We start from the raw sequence: 17,859 nt of genomic DNA on the forward strand, positions 1-17,859 counted from the left end.
TGGAGACTGCGGAAGTTCAAGGATTCGAGAGGCATCTTAGAAATCGTGAAAAGTCACGGTCTCGGATGAGTCCTAAAGGAGTTCTTCGATGTGAGAGTTTTTATAAGACATTGGAGATACCCGGCCGATTGAAGCATGCCTAAGGTATTAATATTAATACTTGGGAGCGAAAAGGCGCACTGAGCAACCATGGAGTGTGTGTACATGCGAGCGGCAAGCCTCATCGCGACTCAGCACTGCACACTCAATTCAAAAGAGTGCCTCCAGGTCATTCTCAGCCATTCAGCTTTGGTGAGCATCGAATGAAGTAGTTCGTCAGTTTCGTTTGTATAAAGATGCAGCTGGTGTAAGTGCTCTAGTAGTTGTTGCCTTCATGGGTATCTTGATGTACGTAAACGGACAGCTGCAGGATCTTTAATACAAAATTTCTGACAACGCCATTGATGAGATATCATAATATTCGTACAAACGCTGTCTTCCGGACAACACTACCTTCTTTCATAATGATATCCAGTGGCCTGATCAGGTTATTTCACTTGCTCCAGGGTAAGCGGGATTGGCGCTGCCTCTTCGCTCCTCTCTAGCACTCGGAATGCCTCGGGGTATTCGTGTGCAAACCAGTGGCGCAGAACTTCTTCGATGGAATCTGTAAGTCGGGTATGCAGAATCCATGTGCATGCCGTCCTAGATGACGACTCTTCGGGCTCGTCACATACATGATACAGCACGTGGGTTGAAAATATCGATAGTCTGTCTGTCTGCCTGACATCAATCAAACGAACGAAAGGCCCATCGAAAAGCCGAAACCGCAGGTCACCATAACCTCCAGCAATTGTCCAGCACTTCTCCCATTGGCGCGGTTATTGTCGCCGGTTAAATTGCCATTGGTCCTCTTATAATTGTGGGCTGCCACGGCAAATCGCTTCCCTAGAACTTCATCGAGCCCAGCCCAGGAACCTGGGCCCTCTGCCAAAAGTCTTAGGCGCGCAGAGTAGCAGCACCAGGCGCGGGGGTTCCCTTCTGAGTATCTCCATGGACGACGTGGGAGCTTGTTAGGCTTCTCTCCAATGAGCTATCGTGGGGCGACGGTTCGGCGGCGTTGGGAAGAAACTCGTTTTCGCGGATGGAAATTGTCATACCATGGCTGAAATACCCAATGCGGGGATGGAGGGATGGAGTATATAATGGGATTTGCCATCTTGGTCTTGGGAAGATTGTTCCCTTCTTTTCTCAGTCTGCTTTCTTGTCCATCTCTTGCTTCTTCACGTCGTCATTGTGACAGCTGAGACCAGACATCACCCCGCCAAAAAGCGTCGATTGGACTTGGCTTTGAACAACCGTTCTACAGTTTCGAAGATGGCGACACAAACGATCAACAAGGATGCGATCAGCGTAAGAGGATTCCCTCAATGGAGAGGCGAATGGTGGTCTTGAGAGAGAGAGGTGTGAGAGAGAGACTAGAGATTGAGAATCTGGAGCTGACTTGGCCCCCTCGGCGCGAGAATAACAGAACCTCTCCTTCGTCCTGAACAAGCCCGGCGACGTCACCTTTGAGGAGCGGCCCAAGCCGACCATCGCGGACCCCAACGACGTCCTCGTCGCCGTCAACTACACGGGCATCTGCGGCTCCGACGTGCACTACTGGGTGCACGGCGCCATCGGCCACTTCGTGGTCAAGGACCCGATGGTGCTGGGCCACGAGTCCGCCGGCACCGTCGTCGAGGTCGGCCCGGCCGTCAAGAGCCTCAAGCCCGGCGACCGCGTCGCCCTCGAGCCCGGCTACCCGTGCCGGCGGTGCTCCTTCTGCCGCGCCGGCAAGTACAACCTGTGCCCGGACATGGTCTTCGCCGCCACGCCGCCGTACCACGGCACCCTGACGGGCCTGTGGGCGGCGCCGGCCGACTTCTGCTACAAGCTGCCGGACAACGTCTCGCTGCAGGAGGGCGCGCTGATCGAGCCGCTGGCCGTGGCCGTCCACATCGTCAAGCAGGCCCGCATCCAGCCGGGCCAGTCCGTCGTCGTCATGGGCGCGGGCCCCGTCGGCCTGCTGTGCGCCGCCGTGGCCAAGTCCTACGGCGCCACCAAGATCGTCAGCGTCGACATCGTGCAGTCCAAGCTGGACTTTGCGCGCGACTTCAGCTCGACGCACACGTACGTCTCCCAGCGCGTCTCGCCCGAGGAGAACGCAAGGGCCATCAAGGAGCTGGCGGAGCTGCCCGGCGGCGCCGACGTCGTGATTGACGCCAGCGGCGCGGAGCCGTCGATCCAGACGAGCATTCACGTCGTGCGCATGGGCGGCACGTACGTCCAGGGCGGCATGGGCAAGAGCGACATCAACTTCCCGATCATGGCCATGTGCCTCAAGGAGGTGACGGCCAGGGGATCGTTCCGCTACGGCGCCGGAGACTACGAGCTTGCTGTCGAGCTGGTCCGGACGGGGCGGGTGGATGTGAAGAAGCTGATTACGGGCATTGTCAGCTTCAAGCAGGCGGAGGAGGCGTTCCAGAAGGTCAAGTCTGGAGAGGCCATCAAAATTCTCATTGCCGGACCCAACGAGAAGGTGTGAGTGAGGATCTCGCCAGGCTTGTGATTTACGCCCTGTATACACGCATAATGTAAAAAGAATAGCGAAACAAATTCCAAAAAAGTTCAAAAGCTTCAACAAGGACAGCGAGGAAATGATGTGAATATGAATGGAGCAAGGATCTTGCCAGCAAGGGATATTTAGCAAAAGGGCGCGCGGCGACCCTTGTGATGGGGAAGCGGATGTGGCGGCCAGCAGAAACCCCCAGAATTGAGGCTCTACGGGCTGTGGATGCGCAGCTGAACGGCCTGCCAGTCACACGGAAACACGCGCCCTGGGCTGCTCCGTCCACACGCCTTGATCAATTGATCGACACGGACATGGAAGAGATGATGCTCGTGATAAGATGCCGCAGGATATCGTCCAGTAACACGGCCTGGATCGGTTTAAGCGAACGGCCTGATGGCACAAAGACGGGCCAAGGGCGCTAGAGTACTGGGAAAGAAAAAGTGAGGCTGAGGTTTAAATCAAGTTTGTTGTTGAGCAGAATGCATCAGGTTGAGTCACACACACCAAGCACCTTTTCCGCGGCAGATCCCCTTGTTGAACAACCCAATCTCTCTCTCCATATCTCTTCATCTCTCTGTAGTAATAATGCATCCTTGCACCTCTTCTACGTCTATTATACGATCGAAATACTAGGTAAAAAGTCAATCTGTGCCAAAATGAAGTGCTGACGGAGAGAACCTTGGAGCTACTACCTACGTAATGACAGCGGAACCAATCCCGCACGGGCGCCGATCTTGCTGCGTTTCGGGAAGGGCTTTTTTCAAGGTTATCCAAACTTAATCGATCTCTGTTGTGGATTCTCTCACGAGCTGCCAAGTTTGTCTATCCGTCTGCATGTGTCTTGGTCTGTCTGTCTGCCTGTATCTTACCTTGGGTATATATAGAACATGGAGAAATGGTGGAGATTAGAGCGTGTTGAGGAGCTGTAGCACAAAGTACAGCCACGGCGCCTTGCATGCAAGGGGACTCCATCTAGACGCTCGTACGATCACATGGTAGCACGCGCAACATGGACACGCTTTCAGCTTAAGCTGCTGCGTCCATGCAAGGGAGCGTTCAAAGGCGAAAAAGGGTTCAGGCCTGCATGTGCATGTACTACTACATAGTAGTATACTTCGTGCTGGTAGTACATTCAAAGACCCTGGCTGCTATGCCGTCAGTTGTGCCAATCATCATTTTAGGTATTTCGCCTTTTTCTTTTTTTCTTGATAATTGACAGTCGATAGTCTCATCCTTCCCACGAGGCTTGCTTCCACCAGGGAATCGACTCCGCGGATCCGCCTGTCGGAAGCGACAAATCGTTGGCGGGATGTACATGAGATATGCGCATACAGCGCCAATAGTAGCCGACTTAGACCGTGGGCTTACAACCTCATCAAAATCATCCAGCTTCTCATGCAAGCCACAAGTGCCAACCCAGCCCACCCCGGCCTGCCTGATGGCTTTGATTTCTCTTGTACGCAGTATTCGTGCATGCAGCACCACTTGTATTTGCCGTTCCATGCCCACTCACACCCTTCTCTCCGTGTCGTTGCACCGACGCGAGCAAGGCCTTCGGAACCCTCGTTTGCAGCTCCGCATCACCAATCCTCCCATCAATGCATCTTGGGGAATCTCGAGCATTGCGGGTCCAGAACGCCATCAAACCGCCTCTTGGGCTGCCACAGCCGCACCGGCTAGCGATTCGACAAGTCCCCCAGTCCCTGATCCTATGTGCCTGGCCAAAAAGTGACAAACAACGCAGCGAGACCTAAACGACCACCCTGGGCTGCGGCTGAACCCGAGAGGGGGGCACCAAGGCAGCTAGTCGCGTCGCTGGCGCGGGCAGACACTGCGAAATCTTTGATAGGCGATGCAGACGAAGGGCGTGATGGGGCCGGCAGTCTGCCTCACCGACTGCTGCTAGGCTGAGAGACGTGCCGGTGGCGGAGGACGAAGAGATGCTGTTGCTACTATTAGCAGACGCTTGTATGCTTGCTACAGCCCTAGCGAGCTTGACGATGGGCGACGGGCGGCCAGCAATAAGAATGCTGTGCCGCCCTGCTGCCGGCGTCGTGCCTTGGTCCCTCGGCTGTGTTGTTCAACTCATTTCTTTTGCCTTGCCTCGACTTGTATAAGACGGGCTGACAAGTCTCCCTGTAGCTCGTACCGTATCAGACGTTGAGGAGCATCCAAGGAGATACACACGAGAACTGGCTTACACGCAAGCAACTCGCCCATTATGCAGCAGCCTGAAGGAAAACCCGACCATATTCTGGTCACGCCCATTTGGGTCTTCGTCGTCCGCATCTTCCAGATCCTCATCTCCCTCGTCATCCTTGCCCTGGCTGCTCGGTTGATGCACGATGCGTACCTCGACGAAGAAGGCCTCGCTCTGGCCATTGTAAGCGAATGCCTCTTTGCATGTATCGTCCCAAGACAACCTAATTAACACCGAGACAGGCCATCATCACTTGGCTCGTTGTCTTGTACGCCATCCTGAGCGAAAGAGTGTCAACGCTCCACCAGATCTACCACGTCGTTGCCGTCATCGTCCTCGACGGTGTCATGATGATCCTCTGGCTGGCAACCTTTGCCGCTGTCGCTGCCAGGCGCGCCAAGTTCGTCTTCAACGTCACCGTTGACGGATGTTTCGACGATGGCAGCCTCTTCAATAGCAAGACATGCTTCAAGAAGCGCGACGTCATCCTCTTCAAATCCGGTGGTGACATGCTCGCTGCCATCGCGGGCCTTGGCGCCTTGGTCTGGTGAGTTCAAAAGAAGTTGGGTCTGGATCGTCCGCTGTAGCTGACCCCGATGCGATAGGCTTCTCTTTATCGCCAGCTTTGCCTGGACTCTGCATAGCTTCCTCAAGGGCCGCAAGGAAGGCCGCTTCCTGTTCGACACTGAAACCGCGCCTACCCAGCAGACCTTCGTCATGGAGCCCAAGCAGGACCAGGCTCAGCAGCAGCAGCAGACGCTCATCCCGCCGCAGAACACTGCCCAGCCCAACAACCAATACCCCCCGCAAGGTCAATACCCGCAGGACCAGTATCCTCCTCAGACCACCAGCCCTTACCCGCCGGCTCAGTCTCCCTACCAGCCGTCGACTGCCTACTCTCCTCCTCCCCAGGACCCGCAGACATATGGCCAGTATCCCCCTCAGCAGTACCACGAGGCACCTTCCCACCACACAACCTCGCCTCCTCCCCAGCAGGCTCCCTATCAGGCTCCTTGATTCAAGATATAAGTAGAAAATGTCGGAGCTGGAGGAGAGGTGAAAGAAGTTGAATTGACAGATGTGCGGGGCGCAATGATTTTATGGATATCCCATGGGGTAATGGTTGGCTATAAGTAATGAACTGGATGAAACAACGGTAGATACCTATTATATATCACAAAGCACTGGCGGCTGCAATGAGCAGTCAAAATGCGATTGCCTTTAAAACTTTTGCACAATATCGTAAAATATGTGTGCGTGAAGAAGAAGAAGAAGGGAACAGAGAAGGAATCCGGAGTGAGTACATCACTGTTTGCTGTAAGTCAAAGAAGGCAGGCGGTGGATGTTTCTGCCGCCGGATCGGCCCAGCTCAAACCCATTTGACGGATTACCACTCCAAAGATCCGCTCAAGCTTCAGAATCGACCGGCCCTCCATCGTACGAAAACCCACCGCCGTCTAGGCACTCTCGAGACAGCAACGAAAAACAACTGCTTCACTCAGCGCTCTTTTAGTCTTTTAGATAAAACCGTCGCAAAACAACAGAAACTGCGACAGCTCAATGGCCACGATGGCCGCAGAATCCCCCGACGTTCCCAAACCGCGGCTCGGCGTCCCGTCGCGGAACCCGCTGCCCTTGTCGGCTTCGCAGGAGTCGCAGGTCCGAGATATATACTATGCCCGGGTGCGCAAGGCATGCGCCGAGGAAATCAAAGGTAAGGCGAATCGCATTGATTGCTGCTGCTTTATCTGGGCTGGCTTGCTTGTCTTGGAAGGCAATCATATGAAAGCGGTCCATTGAATCCCCCTCACTTCCTCCCCCTCCTCTCCTCGTTGGAGCTGTCATAGAAAGTCTTTGCTAAAGAAACTGACGAACCCCCCAAAAATTAGCCTTCGCCAACTGCGCTCTCGGCCGAACGTTCAGCGTCACATTCGCCTGCCGAGCCGAACACACCGCCATGAACGCCTGCATGAAGGCCAAGGCAACGCAAGAAGAACAAGACGCCGCGCGAGAGGAGTGGTTCGCGCTACGACTGGAGCGACAGCGGCAGCGCGAGAGGAAAGCCAAGATGGCCGCGGCGCAAGAAGAGTTTATGCGCGAGTGGTGGGGGCTGCCGGAGGAAGTCAGGTTGTCGAGGCACAAAGAGATGGAGAAGAGGGGAGAAAAGCTGCCTCCTCTAAGACCCGAAGGCAGCGCCAAGTGAGACTGACTCTATCGTCGGGGATTGGGGAATGGAAGTTCACACATATTCATGGTTCGTTGGCGTTTCTTTTTGTTGGCGCAGGGAGGGCAATTTGCTTTGATCAAAGACCCTTGATGGGATTCCATGTTTGAGTACCACGTTGGAGAGGAAGGGAGTCATGTATAAATATAGATACACTCGGAAGACGGGAACTTGTACGATACGAAGATGTCAAGAAAGGGAGAAAAGGGGGCAAGGCTGCTTCTTGGGTAGCGCAGCGGCCGGTTTATAGACGACTATTAGAAACTCGCTGCTTGACAAGCTCCATCACTTCCTCCGCAACACCCCACGAAAGCTCAAACCCCCTACCCCCAAGGCCATACGCATGCACAACCAGTCTCGCCTCGCCATCATCCAGGCCCTTGATCTCACCGGCCGGAATGTCCTCCCTCTCCAGCCGGATCCCGCCCCTGCGGGTCGGCCTCCGCCCGACAATGTCGCCCAGCGGCTTCAGGGGCCCGTCGGCCACGATGGGGGGATACGTCGCTGCAAAGGCAGACAGGAGGCGGGCGCGCGTCTCTGGCCTCGGCTCCGGGTCCCAGTCGTCGGGCTCCTTTGTCCCGCCGATGACGGTGCCGCCGTGGAAGTTTCGCGGGACGCAAAAGGTCCAGGATCCGTCTGCGTTTTGGCGGGTGACTGTGGCATCGCAGGGGTTTGCGACGAGACAAGTTTGTCCTAAGGGGAGTAATTGTGTCAACTCACGACATACGACGTCCCATCATTCGATTTCGATTCCCTGAGATGTATGTATCAGGTAAACATGAGTCTGATAGCTTACCTCGTGTGGGAAACACGGCTGGGTCGTTGAAGCCCGCGCCGGAGCAGTTCACGACAATCTTAACTCCCGGCACGTTCCTGATGAGGAACGCTTCGTTCAAGTTGCGCAGTTCCATCTGTATGGCTTTCCCGCCGAGGATGTGAAAGCGGCGGAGCAGAAACGAGCAGTACACCATGGGATTCACGCACCACGTCTTATACTCACACCCCCAAGCAACCTTGTCATCCGGAAAGTCGCCCTTGCCTAGCAGCTTGAAATCCGCGAGTCCCAGCTGCAGCGCCTTTTCCACCGTCAAGTCCCGATTCACGGGCGGCGGGTTCTCAAAGTACTCGATGCCCTTCATGAACGTGATGCCCGCCTCGGGGAACCCGGCCGCCGTGGCCTCCATGTGGCGATACGTCACGAGCGAGAAGCCGTGCTCGCGCTGCTCGCCGGGGTTTGTGGGCAGGACCCAGCGGTTGTGCGCGCCGCCCCATTGCGAGGTGTAGTTGATGAGGGCGCGCTTGTCGGCGGCCTCGAAGGGCGTTGGGAAGTCCCTTGCGATGATGGTGACGGCGTGGCCGGCTTGTTGGAGGCGGAGGGCGGCGCTGAGGCCGATTACGCCGGCTCTGAGGGGGTTGGACGAGTTGAGGCATGATGTCTGGATGAGGGATGAGAAGGGACTTACCCGATGACGATGATGTTGGACATGGTGTTGTAAGTTGATGGCTGGTGTATAGTAGATGCCTATAGCAGCGTCAAGAGGGCTATAGTTCCAACACTGAATCTTGTAAACCAGCAAATAGATCCTCTATAAGGTATATAACAGGTTCATAAGAGCCTCATCCATCCCTCTTCGACATCACACCCAAATACAGCGTGTTACACACAGAACCTCGATCCAAGAATCCAAGTTCGTCATGCAACGCGCCCTCCGAAACTGCCTCTTCGGAGAACCGGCCTCCGACCCTCGGCCGCTTGTGAGTGCGGAGTTGGGCAAAACCGGGGAGCTGAGGCGGCCAATCATCGGCCTCAGTGGGGAAGAGCATCAGCAAGAAAAAGGGTGTCGTGAAGGTATGCAGCTGTTCAGAAGCTGAGAGGAACAGCATAGACTATTGGATTCTCTTGCATATTAGCCTTGTGCAGATGTGTTTGGAAGGGAGGAGGGTCGTTGCGGGTGAGGCTGATTTTGGGCTTGGGAAAGGCGCCTGTGTAAGTGGCGCCTTGGTGAGTGTTGGGGGAGTCAACGGTGCAGTTGATTCTAGAGCCCCATACGGCTGAACCACATACGCACTGTTGGATGATAGCATAGGGAGAGCCGTAGAGACATGCAGATCCAGACCTGGTGGTCATCCAAAGAGACTAGTTCATCTTGGGTGCCGTGGAAAGACGGGCCATCGCTTGTCCTTGTAGGGCTATCAAGGTGTTTGAAGGATCACAAGGCAAGCACTGCACAGAGCCATCTTCAAATGTCCCTTGGCACTCATACACTCCATCCTGAACTTTGTATTGCAGTAGCAGTCAGGCATGAGTTATTCCACCGATACCTCTTATCAGCCTGAAGGCATGTCCCATGGAAGTCACACCTCTGTTCCGATGGCAGCTTCCTTTCCAAGCTCCTCATGAGATCACGTGGAAGATGACAACCTCCGTCTCCTTCCCGCGATATCTGTCAATCAACATCTTTCGTGCAGCTTCGTATCTTGCAGTGAACACCATCCAATTGATTTGTCACTCCATCACATTGTGATTACTACCAACAAGTGCCAGCCGGCTTGTCCTTTTGTCAAAGGCCCATCAGCCACCGAACTCTGGCCCACAGCCTGTCCATATCGGGTCACTGCTTGACGAGCCAAACGAGCTGTCTGCTGTCACTTCCCGTTGCTTATGTGGAACTTTCGCCTCCTGGAGATCGGACATACGAAGGGCGCGTCTAAAAGATAAACTTATTGGGTGAGTTTACTGCGTAGAGACGAAAGAAGAAAGCGACGCTATATACGGTCTTACATCGCTTGCCAGCAGCTTACACGACCCGCCAAAACTGGTGATGCCCAACCTCCGAAGGCTACACGTACACAAATGCAAGCTTCATCCTACGTGAGCTTGGTGAGCCACCAAGTGAGCGGCGCTAGCGGCAGCAAATCATTGGGTAACGACAGTAGCACCACTCGCCTGCGCCTCTGACGGATCTTGGACCTGGTCCGCTAGCCTCGAATCAATGGGCTACGAACCGCATAAGCTGCCCGAACGCTACGAATCACGGCGTTGGTTCTCCCCTGCAGCATGCATGCGGCTTGCTGGTGGAACTGGCGCTGCTGTAGTTCATATATGACCGCGGAGTCCTGGAGCTGCTGCCCTCCTTGGGCTCCTTCATCTTTGGATCTCTGCATCATTGCGTGTTTGTATATTTGCCTCTCTATAATACCTCAAGGAAGGGTCAGCTCTCGTCGAGAACAGCAAAATGGTCGTCCTCAAACCACAGTCCGACTTTGGCCATGCGCCGCCGCCTCAGACCCCTTACAGCATCATCAGCAACCTGCCTGGATGGGGCATGCTTCGAAACTTCCGCGATGGAGACATGTCTCCCATGGCCAAAGTCGTTCATATTTATCCGCGCTTTGGTCCAACGCACTCCGCTGCCATGGTGAGCTACACAACATACTTCGACAATAACTGGCAAGCCCTCTGATCGTGTACATGTATAGCTCGGCCAAGAGGTTGCGAAGAGACTAGGTCATGAGGGCAAGTCCTGCATGGTGTATCTCAATCCTGTCATGTGGCCTTATACGGCGGGCCATGTTCAGAACAAGGCTCGCGAAGAGGCGGTCATTGATCCAGAAAAGCTCACCTTCAAGTGTGTTGATGTTGCTGGACATCGTCTCTATGCCGTCTTGTTTGAACCAGCCGACACCAAGGCGCTTTTGCTCAGCTGGGGAACTCCCGGGCTTGGACTTTCTATTCGGATGGCCGAGCACTTGATGAAGGATATCGACACCTTGGTTGAAGTCTCGTTCGATGACTACAAGAACCCTCCCAAGCCAACTTATACACCTGTTGGCCCAGCTCATCAACTGCTCCGCGAACGTATCAACTACTTTGTTCACCGTGGTGCCATCGATCCAGAGCTCGTCAAGAGCAAACCTAGTGACGTCCTTCTCTTCCCTACCGGCATGGCCGCCATCTTCTACGCGACAAATCTTATCCAGGAGTACCGCCCCGGAACCAATATTGTCCTCGGCGTCGTCTTCCACAACACACACCATCATCTACACGAAGAGAGTCCCAATGGATTCAAGCACTTTGGCAAGGTTGATAAGCAAGGTCTCGACGAAATGGAGGCGTGGCTTGACGGGGAAGCGAGCCAAGGCAGAAAAGTAAGCTTCGTCATTGTTGAATTTCCGGGGAACCCAACGACGGAAAGCACAGATCTGTCTCGCCTCAAGAAACTGTCTGAGAAACATGGTTTCGTGCTGATTGTTGATGACACTCTGGCGGGGTTTGCCAATGTCGACGTTTTGGCCGACTCCGACATCCTCCTTACCTCTCTCACCAAGTCCTTCAACGGCAGAGCTGATGCCCTCGGCGGCTCCATTGTCCTCAACCCACTTTCTCCTCACTACAACGAGCTGTCTTCACGATTTGCCAAGGCCTTCAACAATGAGTTCTTCACTGCCGACGCAGAGACGATACTCCTCAACTCGGCCGATTATCTCCAACGCACGCGCCGTCTGAATAGGAACGCGGAGGCCATGGCAACCTTCCTGCACCGAACAATCGGCCGCGATGATTCTCCCGTGGCCAAGGTCCAGTACCCTAGTCTGCTGCCCGACAAGTCCAACTATGACCGCTACTTGAGGCGTAGCACCACGGAACTCCCCAACCCGGGATACGGCTGCCTGTTGAATGTCGAGTTTGAGAGCGTAGCAGCCGCCGAAGCGTTCTACGACCGATGCGGCTTCTACTCCAGCCCACATCTGGGTGGCCACGTCACCATCATGCTGGCGTATAACATGATGATGTTTGGAAAGAAGAAGGAGGAGAGGGAGGAGTTCAGAAAGTATGGCGCCATTGAGGAGAGCATCAGGCTTTCTGCCGGTTTGGAAGAGGTGGAGGACCTGATCGACACGCTCAAGGTTGCGCTAGATGCAGCGACTGAGGCCAAGAAGAAGGCAGCCCCGAATGGAACCCAATGAGTGGATTTAGGCTGGGATGTAAGTCACAGATAGCGATTTGATGAGACAAAAGCCCACAGTCGTTTGATCTGTGACGTGATGAGTCCCATCAAGAAGACGAGCACATCAAGTTCTTGCCTGGGTCTTATTCTGTGCCATTAACAGCATTCATATGGCCCATCTTGGAATAGCCAATCAATCTGTACAAGGATGTCAAAAGCAGCAAAATTCAATATAAATCGGACTTCAATTTATCACCACGAGGAAGACCCCCGTTATTATACATATTACTCTTTCTCACATACCATCACTGAAATTTCATCTACAAGATATAACAAAAGAAATCCATACCCGACAAAGGAAAGAAAAGAATCCTCTTGCCCCCATCACTAACACTCCGCCGGCATTTTATAACAAGAGAACCTTCATTCTTTCCCCTCTCTTATTTTCCCCCCCATGCTACACTCTTCCCCCCGGGTCCCTCCCTAAACCACATCAGGTTACTAACCGGAGACGCCCTCCCGACCCCATCGAACAGATCGGACTTGTACTTTTCGATTATGGTTCTCCTTCCCTTTCTCTTTCCCCTCTTGGTAACTGACTTGCTGCAACCACTTTGCGTGGCATTGTCCGGGTTTTCCATGTTGTTTTCTTTCCCCTCGTGACGGGGTTGGGGTTGCATGTCATTCTCGATATAGTTGCTTGGAGTGGCAAGGTGGCGATGAAGTCTCCTTCTCTGGCTAATTCCCCAACTTGGGACTTCATGGACAGCTTCTTCATTCAATAAAGTAGAGAAACAAGGTATAAATGAGGGCCGTGGGTCCTCGACATCATACCAGTAAACTTCCATTATCATTATTTCGTCTCATCTCGACCTGGTTCGAGCTCATCAAGTATCCTGCGTGTAGTATCAAGCCGCTTGTAACAGAAAAATGACCGGCACCCAGCATTACACCACGGCCGAGTTTCCCTCCGAAGCCGGCAAGGAAATCACCACTGTCTATGCCGACGATCCGGCTACAGATGCCGCCCTGCTAGAGTCTATCCTCGATAGGGACGGCGCCGTAATCGTCAAGAACCTGGTCCCCCAATCTCTCTGCGCGCAGATCAAGACCGATCTCAAGCCCATCTTCGACTCGGACAGGCCGGATCCAGCTGGTTTCTTTCCCAGCACAACGAAGCGCGCTCATGGCATTCTGGCCAAGTCACCAGCCAGTGCCAAGCTGGTGGTGAACCCGCTCTTCCAGTCCGTCGCCGAGCGTATGTTGACCAGCAGATACACCTACTGGGAGGGCCAAGAGCAGAAGACGGTGGCAGCAAAGCCGCAGATCGCAAGCATAGTGGGCTTTCGCGTCGAGCCCGGCGGCAAGCAGCAACCACTCCACAGGGACGATTCAGACTATCACACTCGGAACTGCGATATGCCCGTCATGCTAGGCTGCGTCACGGTATGAGTTCCAATCGTAATATCCTCCTGACGGCCACACAAATACCGGCTGACGACCGTGCGTGAAACTAGGCATTGTCCAAGACGACAAAGGAGAACGGCGCGACAGTGATTATTCCAAAGAGCCACTTGTGGGGGCCAGACAGGTGCCCTCTCAAGGAAGAGACCATTTCGGCGGAGCTCGAGGTGGGAGACGCTGCTATGTTCGTTGGCAACGTATATCATGCGGGAGGCGCAAACGTCACAAAGTAATTTGCCTCAGAAAACGTTCTAGTAGCCACAGTAGCTGACAATCTTCAAACGCTTAGGGACGACGCACGCGAGACAATTGGCGTATTCATGTGCAAAGGAACACTGAGGCAGGAAGAGAATCAGTATCTGGAACTGCCGCCAGAGCTAGCAAAGGATCGGGGCTTCTCACCACAACTGCTGCGTTTGCTCGGATATGGACTCTGCCCGCCAGCCCTGGGCTTGTACCGGTACAAGGATCCCATGGAGGAGATATTCAATGTCCTAGATGAGGAGACCATCCGCAGATAGATTAGAAGAACCATGTTTTGTTGACGAAGATGCTCCTTACGTCTTCAAACAACAAGAATCCTCAGTCCGTTCGCTTGCAGTTGTTGTGCAACCGGTAGCCAGTTTGGCTCTGGGCCGTTCCAGAAAGCGGTGAAGAAGCTCCGGATGGTTTCGTATTGGTTGAAGCCAGTGGTTCTGATCGTTTTATCGAGAATTTCAGTAACTTTCTGCTGCCTTTCCACGTCGCCGTAGCACTCAGTACCCGCAATGAAGATGGGCCACGGGAGGTTCTGGATGCAGAGCGAGGGGTTTTCAATCTTGTCCAGCTGGTCAAACAGCTTTGTGACGGAAGCCAGCCAGTCAAAGTTGTCAGGCGTCGCATAGCCCAGGCATCTGTATGCATAGACAATCGCAGCATGGTGATATAGGTCCACCAGCCGGATAAAGTCCCGACGCACAACCGGAGGTTCCATTTGCAGCTTTCCTGCTATCATCAACGTCTGCCCTCTTGCCTGCTCGAAGCGTGACTGGACTTCTGATATGGTGAAGCTCTGGGGCCATGTAGACACATCAATGGCCTCGTTGACGGCCATGGATCGCCGAGAAGCCAGCGTAATCTGGTGCAGAAAAGAGAGATACTCAGAGAACAGCACACGGTCGCCAGAGTCGGATGTGGGTAAGACGGTTTCTGCAACGTCTTTCAAGTCGAAGGATGTTGCCGAGCCGAGAACCTCGTGAATCGCAAGTTGATTCCTCAGAAATGCAAAAAGGCCCTTGTTACACGCTTCGTTCTTTCCAAACACGTTGACGATGGTTCTCGCTGCAAGCCTATGACTTTCAGCCGCCTCGGAGTGATTCTTGGCCATTTCGTAGTTGGCGATGACGAGAATGCAGGCCAGGACCCATTCCGCGTTGGCGACGTCGTCGCGGGTATTAAGCTCGGCTCCGCTGTTGAGTCGATCATTCATTTCCCGCAGCTGTTCCCTGACAACATTTAAGCATGCGTCGCGTGCCTCTTCGTGATAGCGGGCCAGCTCGCTCGGGAACTTCATGGGTCCATGGTAGAGAGAAAAGGCGGCAATGGCAAACCGAAGACCTGGAGCGTTGGCAGCCATGGGTAGCATCCGACGCCGATAATCATTTTCATCCGAGTCGACCCAGACCATGCGTCCCGCAAGATACTTGTCATAATATTCGATGATCTCTGGTGAAGACGCCCACTGGGTATAGTTTAGTAGTAAACCTTGAGCAGCAGGGGTGTTTTCCATGGACTTGATGCTGATAGATGTCGGCCTTGTCACTTGGAGGGCTCCGGAAGAGTTCGTCGTACTGGGGTCGACGGCAGGGGCAGGACTAGCAACAGGGACAGGCGTAGCAGCAGGGACAGGAGCAGTATCAAGGACAGGAGTAGCAACAGGGACGGGAGCAGCAGCAGCAGGAGGAACAGGAGTAGCGATAGTACTAGCAGTGCTCGGCTTTGGTGCAGCAATGGGATCCTCGATTGTCGATAAAGTCATTTCCATGGGCAGCGACCCAGCAACGGGCAGCCTCTGGCCCTTGAGCTTGCCGCGGACGGCCACGCCATCAGCCCAGCGAAGGTGTCGCCCGTATCCCGGGCAGACGAGGCCCTTCTTGATGCATTTCGCACAAGCCGGGCGGCCGAGGTCACATCGGATGCGTCGCCGCATACAACTGCGGCAGCCTTTTTCGGCGGATCGGATCGGATCAGCAACGCGCACCCTCGTCAAGCAAGCGAGAATCAAAATCCGCAGGGGAAGAAAGAAACAAGGACAGAGGACTAACACGCCTCGACTCACCCTTTGTTGCTTCACCCGAGCCCTTTGAGCTCATTGTAGCTAGTGGTCAGTACGACAAGGATGAAAGTACTCATCAATCCCGATCAGAGGTCGTCGGATGGATTGTTGGTTGAGAGTGGGAATCGGAGGCGGGAAAGATGACGGGGGGAGAATCAACAGAAGGAGAAAAAAAAAGTGGACGGCATCGGAGTAATAGGCCGGCTTAGTGTAGGCAGTTTTTACGTACAAAGAATGGCGCCGGCGCCGCTTGCCTTTTATCGTCGGGTTGGGTGACACTCTTCAGGCGGGTTTAGCCGCGCGGGCAGCGCTGACGACGGCGGACTAAACTCCATTGATTCGCTGCAGTGGCTGCATCTGGGTGCGTGGGTATAGCCTCAACTTAGGAGTGGCAGGACACAGACAGTATCAGCCTGCTAAGACCCACGACAGACACAGACTACAAGCCACTTATTATCACTGTTATGATAAGCGCCAGGCTAGATAGACCATGCATAGTAGACCATGAAAGCCCTCTTGGTACCACCCACATCACGCTCAGCATCACGCCCTGCTATACCTGACCAAGATTCAAGAGTATGCCGGCTTGATTGTTCCACCCAGTATCTTATTCAACTCAGTTTTCCTCGACTTGACTGATAAGCGTCTTCTCTATGTCACACAGGCAGCACGACAACGACAGCAATGACGCCTCCCTCCCGCCGTGATTCAAATCCCAACTCAAAAGAAATTCCCCCAATGACTACCTTAGGTTCGAAGTGCAAAGGAAACAAGTCAAGCAGCAGTGAATTCAGCGTCTTCTAGCTGCACCCGATTCACGCAGAAAACGTGTGATGAACCATGTGCACACTCCGAAACACCTACCACGCATCAGCCATGCCTCTCTCCTTCCTCCAAACCTCAGGCCTTCCTATCTCTCGATTTTTCCCTCCTCTTTCGTCGCAATTTTCTCTCCCAAGTCATTCCATCTCCTGGACCAGTCTTCAGTCTCGCCTCCCAAGGTCATCTCATACTCTATCATCGCTATTCTCCTCGAATATAAGGGTAAAAAGCCCAGCATGCCAAAAGACTTCATCAGCGTGGTACAGGACCTCGAAGACCTCCTGTGCCACCACATCATCGCCTCCACCGCCAGCAACTTCGTCGAAGAGCTCGTCGACATCCTCAAGGCCGTCCTTCGCATCGACCGCAACACCCACTGGAGCATCCAGTCCTTTCTGTACGATCTTCGAGAAGAATACTATCGCCTACGTACGTCTTGAGTCTCTCATCTATTCCCCTTCGGCAACCTAGAACTTCTAATCAAAGAAATCAAGCAAATAACAGACCTCACATCCGAACGCCCCCAGCCATCCCGCCCCCCCAACGACATCTGGCCCCGCCTCAACCGCTCCGTCGTCGAGCCCCTGAGCACCATGCCCATGACCCACGACACCGGCCCCGACATGGCCGCCTTTGCCGTCCGCTACGCCGACCAGATGTACAACGTCCTCCGCCTCCAGGCAAAGATGCCCTACAAGCCCTTTATCGAGGTCCTTACTGGAAACGGCTTCGTAAAGGGCTCCTCCTCCTCAGCCGCCCTCTCCACCACCACCACAGACGCCAGCAGCGCTAAGAGCGACGCCGCTATGCACGATTGCGCCAGCGTTGATGCCGGCAGCATCAGCGAGCACGCCCAGGAGTACGATGCCAGTCTCCTTTCTAGACTGGCCTTTCTGGAAGATCGCGTCGCTATCCTCGAGAGGAGAGAGGAACTCCTCGACGGCCAGCTCGACCGTGCCACACAAGCGATGTCGGCTCTGCGTTCCACAAACCTCGACTTGGCCAGAAAGGTGTCCGAGGTGCAGCAGCGAAACCACGACCTGCGCAGGACTTATGCTGTGTAACTCATGGGAGGGGACAATATACTGGTTGGTCGGTCGATAGATACGCCCACTTGTGCAGAATAGAGCAACGAGGTATTACTCGATATATTTTTTATTTCAGTTTCGCTAATACTGCGCTTGGCGCACAGCCACACATATGTTCAAGACAGACTCCTCTTTACATGGCCAGATGGAAATGAGCGAGAAGAATCCCCCCCCCCTGCATATATGAGAACAATTGGTAGATAAC

At 54.1% G+C, this 17,859-nt stretch overlaps 8 protein-coding genes across 8 annotated transcripts; 6 read left to right on the top strand and 2 right to left on the bottom strand.

Annotated features, from left to right (window-relative positions):
• Nucleotides 1–1,356: 1,356 nt before the first annotated feature.
• On the top strand, nucleotides 1,357–2,566 carry BBK36DRAFT_1166612 (xylitol dehydrogenase; the record flags this gene model as incomplete). Its single annotated transcript, XM_024894939.1, has 2 exons — nucleotides 1,357–1,392; nucleotides 1,511–2,566. The coding sequence occupies 2 exons, from the start codon at nucleotides 1,357–1,359 to the stop codon at nucleotides 2,564–2,566; spliced, it is 1,092 nt and encodes a 363-aa protein (XP_024752040.1).
• Nucleotides 2,567–4,814: 2,248 nt separating this feature from the next.
• On the top strand, nucleotides 4,815–5,801 carry BBK36DRAFT_1096991 (G-protein coupled receptor protein; the record flags this gene model as incomplete). Its single annotated transcript, XM_024889097.1, has 3 exons — nucleotides 4,815–4,976; nucleotides 5,036–5,340; nucleotides 5,399–5,801. Coding segments are annotated over 3 exons (870 nt in total), but the record flags the coding sequence as incomplete, so codon positions are not given.
• Nucleotides 5,802–6,362: 561 nt separating this feature from the next.
• BBK36DRAFT_2093 (hypothetical protein) lies at nucleotides 6,363–6,996 on the top strand (the record flags this gene model as incomplete). Its single annotated transcript, XM_024897905.1, has 2 exons — nucleotides 6,363–6,507; nucleotides 6,683–6,996. The coding sequence occupies 2 exons, from the start codon at nucleotides 6,363–6,365 to the stop codon at nucleotides 6,994–6,996; spliced, it is 459 nt and encodes a 152-aa protein (XP_024752042.1).
• Nucleotides 6,997–7,261: 265 nt separating this feature from the next.
• On the bottom strand, nucleotides 7,262–8,503 carry BBK36DRAFT_1156973 (FAD dependent oxidoreductase-like protein; the record flags this gene model as incomplete). Its single annotated transcript, XM_024893969.1, has 3 exons — nucleotides 7,262–7,710; nucleotides 7,814–8,421; nucleotides 8,481–8,503. The coding sequence occupies 3 exons, from the start codon at nucleotides 8,501–8,503 to the stop codon at nucleotides 7,262–7,264; spliced, it is 1,080 nt and encodes a 359-aa protein (XP_024752043.1).
• Nucleotides 8,504–10,229: 1,726 nt separating this feature from the next.
• BBK36DRAFT_1191674 (cystathionine beta-lyase/cystathionine gamma-synthase) lies at nucleotides 10,230–11,985 on the top strand (the record flags this gene model as incomplete). The annotated part of the gene is made up of 2 exons (XM_024896729.1): nucleotides 10,230–10,436; nucleotides 10,498–11,985. Exons 1-2 carry the CDS (start codon nucleotides 10,254–10,256, stop codon nucleotides 11,983–11,985), a joined length of 1,671 nt encoding a protein of 556 aa, XP_024752044.1. The 5' UTR covers nucleotides 10,230–10,253.
• Nucleotides 11,986–12,896: 911 nt separating this feature from the next.
• BBK36DRAFT_1111795 (PhyH-domain-containing protein) lies at nucleotides 12,897–13,951 on the top strand (the record flags this gene model as incomplete). The annotated part of the gene is made up of 3 exons (XM_024889735.1): nucleotides 12,897–13,412; nucleotides 13,484–13,659; nucleotides 13,720–13,951. 3 exons carry the CDS (start codon nucleotides 12,897–12,899, stop codon nucleotides 13,949–13,951), a joined length of 924 nt encoding a protein of 307 aa, XP_024752045.1.
• Nucleotides 13,952–13,995: 44 nt separating this feature from the next.
• BBK36DRAFT_1191678 (hypothetical protein) lies at nucleotides 13,996–15,642 on the bottom strand (the record flags this gene model as incomplete). Its single annotated transcript, XM_024896730.1, has 2 exons — nucleotides 15,464–15,642; nucleotides 13,996–15,223 (listed from the first exon to the last, which is right to left on the bottom strand). The coding sequence occupies exons 1-2, from the start codon at nucleotides 15,616–15,618 to the stop codon at nucleotides 13,996–13,998; spliced, it is 1,383 nt and encodes a 460-aa protein (XP_024752046.1). The 5' UTR covers nucleotides 15,619–15,642.
• Nucleotides 15,643–16,802: 1,160 nt separating this feature from the next.
• BBK36DRAFT_1113140 (hypothetical protein) lies at nucleotides 16,803–17,630 on the top strand (the record flags this gene model as incomplete). Its single annotated transcript, XM_024889876.1, has 2 exons — nucleotides 16,803–16,995; nucleotides 17,071–17,630. The coding sequence occupies 2 exons, from the start codon at nucleotides 16,803–16,805 to the stop codon at nucleotides 17,628–17,630; spliced, it is 753 nt and encodes a 250-aa protein (XP_024752047.1).
• Nucleotides 17,631–17,859: the final 229 nt, after the last annotated feature.

This window comes from Trichoderma citrinoviride (genome assembly GCF_003025115.1).
Source record: "Trichoderma citrinoviride strain TUCIM 6016 unplaced genomic scaffold BBK36scaffold_3, whole genome shotgun sequence".
NCBI lineage: Eukaryota > Fungi > Ascomycota > Sordariomycetes > Hypocreales > Hypocreaceae > Trichoderma > Trichoderma citrinoviride.